Raw genomic sequence first — 10,846 nt, forward strand, 5'->3', positions numbered from 1 at the left:
TTAAGTGCATTTAGAACACCCTTTTTATATTGAAAAATCAAAATTTTTAAGATATTTATTAACAAAATCCTTGTTTAGAGTTCACGCATTCTAAACTAAATGTTTAGGATGAAAATGTGCAGATGAGCCTGACTCTTTGAAAAATTGGGACCATTCTACTTGTTGAAGATTGGCTCACTATTTGTGAAAATCGTGCATTTATCTGTTGAAATGTTGTAAAGAGATAGGATCACGATAGCATAGATTGATTGTGTGATAAATGGCCCCTGAAAATCGTTACTGAAAGTACTACAACTTATTGGTTCATCAGAATTTATTAAAAAAATCTATAAACATTAGTTGGGTACATCATTCATGATTCATCAAACGGCTGCCCCTTCATGGATTCCCTCTAATCTTCAATGGCTTTGATAATTATAACACACATTGTATCAAGATATTTGCATATCCACCATCATTATATTCATTCATCCTTTTCATAAGATTATTATTAGTATATATGCTGATCAAAACTCATAAGCCTATAACAAAAGTATCTAATGATCACTCCTCCAGCATTTATATATTGTTAATATATTATGCCACAGATTTGGTTCATAAAATTAAAGCCACCTGATTAGCAAATACTTGTAACCTGAGTCATTAGGGTAGCACCATGAATTTATGGTTGATGGACCCTAATAATATATCATTTTTTTTTTGGGGGGGGGGTGTATTCAGTGGCAGCTCTGCAATCATGGTCGGAAAAAAAATGAATGGTGATGAAGGCCTTAAGACAGATAATAAGATTTCACAAAAGTTTTTATTTTATGCAAAGGAACCATCTATGCTACTCTACAATCACATATACCAGTTTTTCACATTCTAAGAAAATTTGAAAACGTGAAAACAGAATCATATATTTTAAAGTGATCATGATTAATTACCTTAATCCTATCAGAAAAGGAAAATTAAAACAAAAGCTAGGAATTGAATCATGATATCGGTCCCTATAAAATAAATAGTAGTTGGCAGCTAGCAAGCGACGACCCCACAACGGTCCACGATCCACAGCGACTCGACGATGGCGAGGACCCGAAATCAGAAGACGACGAGCGACAACAACCCGACAAGTTGTTTCTGTTGCCTGCGATGAGGAGCCCAAGGAATGCCGCGAGACGTGGAAACGCCGGTGAGGAGACGAGACGAACGACGAAATGCCGGCGAGTGTGAAGGAGACGAGACTCGAATGAGACCGAAAGAGACGCCAGTCGGCTAGTGACGGTGAGAGAGAAGAGAGAGTTTGAGTATGAGAATTGAGAGTGAGAGACGTTCGAGAGTTGAAGGTGAGATAAGAAAACCCAGAACATGAAGCTCTTTTTTTTTTTTTTAGTTTTTTAGATGTTTATTTTTTTTACTATGAATGTATGAGATATTAGGGTTCATGAGGAAGTATTAATAAAATTGAAAATTTTCTTTTAGTGTGATGAATAACTAAAGATGCTTTTGTTTTATTTTTTGAATTATTTAAAATTTAAAATTATAAATCTAAAGTTAGTTGAATTTTAAAATTTGATTAATTTAAATAGATTATTTTTGTTTGATATAAAAAAGGAATATTTAGATTTTTTTTGTAAAATTAAATAAAAAGATTTTTTTGTTTAATTAAATTATAAGGGTATTTTAGTAAAATTATTGATATGATATATATTTAAAAAAAAATTAAATGTTGACATAGATAATATAATCCACATGTCTTTTTGTTATTTATTTATGTTTTTATTGTACCGATACGTATGAATTTATTATCGTACCGTAGCAAATACCATTTAAAAATATGTTTTAAATAGATGTTGAACCAAAGACCTCTCACTAAATGCAAAAGATCCTTAGTCATTAAGAGAAGATCATTAATTGATAATTTAATATTTTTTTACATAGAAATCAATTTTATTTTAAATTATGATCGAGTTATATAATAATGTTGCATCTTTTTTGTAACCCGCGAGTAAGGTTAGATACTCACGAATTAAGAATGAATAGGATTAGAGTTGGGATATTCTCAACCTGCGAATAAAGTAAGGTTAAATTTATATAAAAATTTCAATTCACAAATAAAATTAAGATTGAATCCAAATCCTACTTTATCCTAACTATTGCCACCACTGGGTGTGTTATGGAAGGATTGAAGTTACTATTGTACAACTAAAATAAATGTTTTGGGTCAAGTTAATATTTCTTATTTGGGCTGAAAAAGAAGGTCCATTATTAGATGTTAAAAGCCTCAAAGGAAGGTGGAGATTTAGGAATTGATATTTTACATGTAAATTTTGGTTGAATGACATTTATGGATTAGATTAAGAAAAAAAATTGGGGGCAAATCACATAAATTATTCATTAGGATTTATAATATGCGTAAATGTCCTAAATGTAAAGAGTAAATGTGACTGCCTTAAATTTATGTAAATTGAATCTATATAATTTGATTTACCTTCATTTTATGTAAATCAAAGTAAGTTAATTTGATTTACTTTGATTTCATGTAAATCGAAGTCATTACATTCGATTTATTAGCAATACTTATAATTCGAATCATATTAATTTGATTTAATCATACGCCTATAATTCGAATTTTGTTGATCAATTTACGTGGGAATTCTTAATGCATGTAATTCGAATCAATATGATTCGATTTACACATAAAACCTAATCATGATAAATCGAAGATAGTAGATTCGATTTACTAGCAAAGTAATGCATGTGATTAAATCGAATTGACTTAATTCAATTTACATAAGGACCGTGTGCTATATAAATAGGATCATAACATAGAGTGTTGAATAGAGGTAAATTCACAATGGCTAGTGAAGAGAATTTTCTAGTTCGTGTACGCTACAAAGACACGATTAAGAAGAAAATATGAGCGGATATAAAATTTATTGATAAGGATCCGTTGAGTGTCTTTATCAGACCTTCTACGAGCCTTGTTAATTTTCAGAACCACCATACTACAGAAATTGGGATTGCATGGAATGAAACGGATAGATAAATTATATTATAGAATTCTGATTTCTGTTGTTCGTGATGGGATGAAGTACGACTCGTTTGTAATAGACAGTGATGAGGATCTGCAAGTTTTATTTTACTGTTGTCACCAGTTTTCGAAGGTGAGAATTCCTGAACTATTGGCCAAGTTGTGGATATGGTCTCTAGCTCAGGAGGATCGAACCGGAATCATCAATAAGTAGAAATGGCAGCAGCCTCTAGTTCAACACCTGTTGTTGCATCTTCATCTATGCCTGTATTAGCATCTGCGGGAGACTTGGTGGCATCTCCTTCTTTCGCAGCTGATTTACACCCAGGTGAGATTGCAGAAATAGGTGCTAACATGAATATTCCTGTTATGTTCCCAAATTCTGGAAAGATTGGAGAACCAGATGCGGTGGAAGACATGCTAGGGGATAATGATGATATCGAGCCCGCCATGATTGACGATGACAGCAATGATGACATAGGGAGGAGTATTTCTGTTGGGGCTGGTGGAGAATCGAGCTCGGGAACTCAACAGTACCCACCGTACTTTTTCGACTCTAGACTTAGATGCCATGAGATAGCAGGGGTTCCCGGATGTAGAATCTGGTTTTAGGGCCAGAAATTCACAAGACACTGCAGGTCTAGCTGAGTTCCAAGTCGGTTAGCAGTTTCAGAATAAAGAAAAAGTTGTCCTATGTGTGAAGACTTATAGCATCCGCTGTGGGGTTGAGTACAAAGTGCTGGAATCAGACCATACCAAGTACTACAAAAAGTGTAAGGAGTTTGAAAACAGCTGCAAATGGTTGATTTGGATCACTCTACGGTAGTGGAAGGGTATCTGGGAGGTCAGACGGTATAACGGACCTCATACACGTTTGGCTACCTCGATCTCCAGTGATCACAGGAAGCTTGATTATCATGTGATATCTGCTTTTATCTTTCCTATGATCAGAGCTGATGCGGCTGTGTCCATCAAAATTCTGCAGAATGCGATGGAGGCACATTTTGGGGTTACACCTACATACAAGAGGGTGTGGTTGGCTAAGCAGAAAGTCGTCATGTAGATATATGGGATTGGGAGGAGGCTTATAATGGTTGCTAAGGTGGGTACTTAGTGTGCAGATAACGATGCCAGGTAGTATTTCAGTTCTAAAGATGAGTCATGTGCAAGTTGGAGGCCATGTTGACGGGTCATCAACGTTTTTCACCGACTTTTTTGGTCGTTCCCATCGTGCATCGAGGCATTCAAGTACTGTAAGTCATTGGTCAGTGTTGACGAAACTCACTTGTATGACAAATATGGGAAAACTTTGCTGGTTGCGATTGCTCAGGATGGAAATTATAATATTGTTCCCATTGCTTTTGCCTTAGTGGAGGGTGAAAATGCGGAGTCATGGTCATTTTTCTATCTCACTTACGGCAACATGTGACTCCTCAGCCTGACATTCTCGTGATATCGGATAGGCACAACAGAATCAAGGCCTCCTTGAAGGCACGTGATGGTGGATGGCTTCCGCCAGTTGCTTATCGTGCATTCTGTATTAGACACGTTGCAGTGAATTTCGTGCTGAGTTTTAAGGGAAAGGATGCCAAGAGGTTTCTAGTCAATGCTTCTTATGCGAAAATTGAGGTCGAGTTTGATTATTGGTTTGACATCTTCTAGACTGAAGACCCATCAATGTGTAACTGGGCCAATAGGATGGAAAGTATGCGTCTCAGGCTGCCACTGCTCGACAAATGCATTGAATAGCGGCTCATCCAACCTAAATCAGTGGTCGCTTAGCCTCGCGAGATGGGCTAAGCCAGCTATCTACAGGTACAGTATGATCCTGTCATCTAGGGACATACCATACTGCCTCCTCATGTTGGTGATACATCAGTGGGGCTGCACGACGATGAAACAAATTCTTTTAGAACCATGACAATTAACAAACCAATTCACCAAAAGGCCATTAAATAATGCAAACCCTTTTTAAGAAAATCATATCCAAGTTATATAAAAAATCACCTAAAGCGGACAATTCTATTAAAAATAAATTTTAATATAAACCAAGGTTGTAAGAACCGGATCGATCATTAAACCGGTTAAGTGACTAATTCAATAGTTCAATGGTCCAACCGAAGTCGAACCTTGGTTGAACCAAATTAATTAAATACACACTAAAATTATATAAAAATTCAATATATAATTTCAAATATACCAAATTTTCCTTGCTCTCCCTGTACCTGTTCCTCTAAAGGCTTCTTTTTTACTAAATTAATTGGCTAAGCTACATGCACAACTAAAGTTTCCTGTTTTATTTTAATTAAAGTTTTAAAACCAGATCAACAGATACTATGGAAAAAAGAAAACTGCATATCTAATTGAAACAAAATTCTCACGTTTCTACAATGACTTAAAATCCAAAAAGAATAAGAATATATAACTGATAATACCTCGGATCTAAATCTGACATGCTTAATCAGAACTAGTTAAAATATTAACACTCTATAACAGCATGAGTTTGAGAAGTTTGAAAAAGTTGCTGACTAAACTAATATAACAGTCTCATTTATGATGTTTAAGTATTATGTTAATTTTCTAAAGATCCACTTTGTGTTATGACATGTCTTTTTTATTTTGAACGTTTAAACAACATCTATACTTTGTAGAAACATAAAATCTATGATCCACCAATTTAATCTTTTTGATTTCAGCAATAACAACTATATCGCCATAAGCCAATTAACACAGCAGTGTGGGCAGTGCCGATAAATCGCAACTTGCAAGGCATCTGTATGTACCTTTTCAATATTCTCGATCATGACACCCTTAACTTCAGAGACTTGGTTCTGTACCTTGGCAAGCTTGCTTATCTCCTCAGGGTGATTGATGCAGTATTGCATATGCTCCTTCAATTTCAGCTTACACCATCCAAACAAAACAAAAACAACACAATTTACACAAATTCAAACAAATCAACCTCCATAATCAATTAGTCTCAATTCTCACAACAATACAAAACACAAAATTATCCAAACTCAGAAAATAACAAACATATATTAACAAAATTTATCACTAAACAAAATCAAAACGCATAAAAATAACAAACATAATGTTCTACAAAAAAAAAAAATCAAAATTAACATATATTTTTATTCTATGAAGCGAATTTAACTTAGAAAATTATTTTGTGATTGCATCTTCCAAATTAGAAAATCAGAAACTAACAAAATTAACCATAAACAAAATTAACTCAAACAAGCAGCAGCAGTTCAGAATATTAATCCCAGCAACTCAGAACCACAAAGTCAGTATTATAGTAACTCAGTAACTCAAAATAGTAAACCCGTCAACTCAAAATCACATAATCAGTGTTATTAAAAAATTGAAAACAAGTAAAAATAAACTGAAGTACCGGCAGCAAGGGAGAAAGGAAGTGACGTCGACGACGGAATCGGAAGTGACAGTGACGGAGAAGGGAAGTGAGCTCAAACAGAAAGAGCCAGAGAGAGAGAGAGCTCGAACAAGGAAGTGAGCTCGGACAGAGAGACAGTGAGCTTGGACAGACAACGACCGATGGACCCATCAATCCTTTGCGACGGCGACGCCAGGAGCTCAACGCAGCCCTTCGTGCGACGGCCAGGAAAGGAGGAACGTCGAGAAGATGGTCGAGCAGACTTTTTCACCGACGACGATGGCACCCACGGCAAGGAGAAGGGTTCGGCGACGAGTGTGAGTGATGGGTTTCGGATGAAGGCTAGTGGGTGGTGGGCTGGTGGTTGTTGGAAATTCAAAGAAAAGAGAGGGAGTGAGGGGATCAGGGGACAAATTAGGATTTTTTGAGTGAGAGAAGAAAAAAAGGAAGGGGGTTAGGTTTGATATTTCAGCTTCAGCTATTTAATTTTTTTTAAAAGTATCAAAACGATGCCGTTTTGGTGAATTTTGGAAACAAATACTTTTCAAAATTTGACCGGTTTGGCAGTTAACTGCCGATTCGACTGTTTTTTCAACACAATTTTAGGAGTGGACCGGACCGGCCAAATGACTGATTTTCAGTTAACTCGGTTAAACCAGCCGGTCCGGTCCGATTTTTAGAACCTTGATGTAAACTATATTGCAACCCTAGACATATAATCTAACGTTCAATAATTTAATTAAATTGCATTAAATCAAATTAAATTAAATTCTAACGGTACATAGTTAATCTAATATTCAATACGTAAATTATAAAATTAGACTAAATTAAATTACATTAGTTTAAAGTCTAACCTTTAAGGATTAAATTAAATTAATTTAAAATAAATTAAACTAATTTAAATTAATTTTAAACAAATTAAATTTTTACTAAATTAATTTTAAATAAATTAAAATTAACTTAAATTACTGGCCTGTTAATCTAACATTTAAGAATTAAATTAAATTTAAAAAACTTAAAGCAAATTAAATTATTGCCCAACTTCTACTGCCTATTTAATCTAACATTCGAAACCTAAACTAGATTTACCTAAACTTCCAAAAAATTTAAACCTAGTTAATCACTACTATCACTTCTCCACCTTGCATTTGTACTCTAACTACCATTTGTAGTTTAAAAATCTTAATAACACATATAATGAAATTCTAACACATATAATGAAATTCTAAGCGACTTAACATCATAAACAATTATTTATTTAAAAAAAAAATTATTCACTAGCCTCTTCATGAATAGAACTAGCAATATGGACAACGCCATCCAACCGATAGATATGATTCGAGTCATCTTTCACATTTTGAATGTTGTGGATTTTTTTTACTATGGTTTAATTCGAATTCAATCCATTCGAATTACTACGAGTACAAACCATGGGTTTAATTCGAAGCATATGGTTTTGATTTACTATGAGTGGATTTTAAACATTACTAAATCGAAGCTAGTAAATTTAATTTACGTATAAATCTAGTAGTTTAAATCTACTTGATTTAATTTACCACTGTAACGATTAAATTGAATTTAATCAATTCAATTTTTACATATAATTGTGAATCAAGAAATTTATGTAACATTTCTTTTTTAGGAGATTTATATAATATTGATTGTGATTTAGTTTCTTTACGTTATTTGCCCACTAATTTATTTTTTTTTGAAGCAAATTGAAGCACTTGGAGAACGAAACATATTGGTTATTGGATATACATGTATGTAAGAATTGTGAATTTTTTATAACATTCACTAATAAAATATGTAAAGATCTATATGAAAAAAATTATATATTTATGTATAAATATATATGTTATTTAATTTATTTTTTAATATATATTTTGTATTTTAATATATATTTTATATTAATAACTAATTTGATAATTAATTTTTAGTTTATAGAGAATTTGATTGTAAAATATAAATTTAATTTTGATATGTTATTTATGAAAATAATTTTATACAATTCTTTTATAAAATTTATATATTTAGAGAAATTTTTAAGTAATAAATTTAAAAAATAATTAATTTTATTGATATACAATACACAATTAATCATCTTACACTGATTGATAATTGAAATTGAATTTATAAAGTATTATCTATCCAATAAAAATGATAGAAATTGTTAACTCTTGTTATTTGCATGTAGGTGTGTTTGGTTCAATAATTTTTGCCAAGAATGAAAATAAAATAAAAAATAGAAAAAAAAGAACATAAGCTCTCAAACTAATTTTAAATGAATGATATCATGAAACATTGCACTAATAATGTATCGAAATTGACATGAAAGGATCGAACATAGAAGATATCCTATTATTTATTTATTCTTTTACATAAAATATGTTTATTTATGTAATTTTTTTTAGGTTAAGAGTAAAACTCAAATTGATATTTCTAAATGAGAAAGAGAAATTAATTGAAAAAAAAAATTATACTATTTGAGTTATAATTATATTTAGATTGAAATAAAATAAAACATAAAAAAATTATTTTTTTAATTGTTGATATTGGAAGAAAAAGAAAAAACAATCTTATTAGAAAACCAATTAAAGTGTAGTCAACTTAAAACTAACTAATTAAAATATAAATTCGTTATAACAAAAAATATCTACTATCCTAATTTTTTTAAATTTTAAAATTAAAAATAAAAATTAATTAAATCCAAAATAATTATATCCTAATTATATCCTAATTGATTTTTAGACTTTTTCAAAAGATATAAAAAAAAATAATTTAAAGATAAAAGATCACACTTTATTTTCTAAAATAAAATTCAAATGGATCCAAATCCCTAATTTACTTTACTGTAGTCATGAAAAAAGCGTAGGTCATCAAGCATCATCATTCCCAAATTGAAGAACTCGAATCGTCTAGTAACTTAACAGGTGAGAGAATCTTCTTCCCAATTTGATCCATCCCTTATTTTCTTCAACCAAAAACCCTTTTTTCAATTTATCTCTACAATCGAAGAATCCGTATAGCATTTCATTGAATTGAATTGAATTGAACTTGTTCAGTGTAACTCCTTGTCCTTCTCCCACCACAAAGATACAATCTTTATGCTCTCTTTCTCCCCTGCAATTCCCTTTTTGTGATGAATTTCTTCTACACTTGGGGTTGCTTTTGATTTAGGGATTGTGTATTTGGTTGTGGTCTCAATAGTTTTTGGGAGCTTCTGATTGAAGAGACTCTTTTTATCTTGTTTGGATTGTAAAGTAAGCTACCCTTTCAGCTGAAGTTTTGATCTTTGGGAAATTGCAAGAGTGTGGCTGGAAAAGTTAGGAGCTCTGGTAAATGGGGAAGCCTTTGTTCTATGAGATCTTGGAGAAGCCAGCAACTAGTTGCATCATAGGAATATGCAGTGCTATTTGGTTCTACATACGGAAGAAGAATATTGGATACTCACATGTTGGTCTGAGCTATGAGACTGTCATTGAAGGGCATTATTGGAGGATCATCACCTCTGCATTCTCCCATATAAGGGTTATTCATCTTGTTTTTAACATGATTGAACTTTGGTTTCTTGGGGGGGCGGTAGAGGAATTAGGGCACTTGGGTCTTGGTGTTGAATACTATTTGCAATACACACTTGTATTGGTTGTTTTATCAGGGTTGCTGGTTCTTGGAATGTACCACATATTGATTCAGAGATTTAAACTGGAGTATTTTCGCCGAATTCCAGCTGTTGGTTATTCGTGTGTTGTATTCGGGTGGCTGACAATTCTTGCTGTTAAGCAGCCTTCCTCCAAGTTGGATATCTTTCGATTCTTTTTGCTTCCAATCAGTTTCGCACCGTTTGAGTCGCTTGTTTTTACTTCGATTATTGACCCTCGGGCAGGTTTCCTTGGCCATTTATCAGGAATTGTGATTGGATATGCTATAGCATCGGGTTTGATTCATGGTATGAACAATTACTGGGCACTCTCCTTGTTGGGTTGGATCATACTTGTCTTCATCTTGAGCTTGAAGACATCTGGTGCTGTTGACTTCAACTTCCTTGAGATCGAATCCGTGACTGATCCATCCTTATCGTCGGTACGGTTTTTGGGATCAGACAAAAATCACTACCTTAACTACCATTTGTAGTTTAAAAATCTTAATAACGCATATAATGAAATTTTTAGAGGCTTAACATCACAAACAATTATTTATTTTTCAAAGAAATTAAATTTTCATTCACTAACTTCTTTGGATGGAATCAGCAATATAGACAATGTCATCTAACTAATAAATACGATTTGGGTAGTCTTCTATTTCCACGGTTTGAATGTTGTGATTTTTTTGGGTGGAGGGAGGATTTGGTGAAATGTAATTCAAAACGTGAGTTCGAATTGCTTATATATGTATTTATATACTAAATCAAAGCTAATGAATTTGATTTACCACTA

General features: G+C 32.8%; 1 protein-coding gene across 1 annotated transcript; it reads left to right on the plus strand.

Moving 5' to 3' along the window:
• The first annotated feature begins 9,256 nt into the window (after positions 1-9,256).
• LOC112736789 (RHOMBOID-like protein 13) lies at positions 9,257-10,846 on the plus strand. Its single transcript, XM_025786388.3, has 2 exons — positions 9,257-9,343; positions 9,691-10,846. The coding sequence occupies exon 2, from the start codon at positions 9,753-9,755 to the stop codon at positions 10,542-10,544; it is 792 nt and encodes a 263-aa protein (XP_025642173.1). The 5' UTR covers positions 9,257-9,343; positions 9,691-9,752; the 3' UTR covers positions 10,545-10,846.

The sequence above is a fragment of the Arachis hypogaea genome, chromosome 13, assembly GCF_003086295.3.
Source record: "Arachis hypogaea cultivar Tifrunner chromosome 13, arahy.Tifrunner.gnm2.J5K5, whole genome shotgun sequence".
Lineage (NCBI taxonomy): Eukaryota > Viridiplantae > Streptophyta > Magnoliopsida > Fabales > Fabaceae > Arachis > Arachis hypogaea.

Bases quoted from the DNA above. Each gene is read 5' to 3' on its own strand.
- LOC112736789 (XM_025786388.3), top strand. From the start codon at position 9,753: ATGGGGAAGCCTTTGTTCTATGAGATCTTGGAGAAGCCAGCAACTAGT.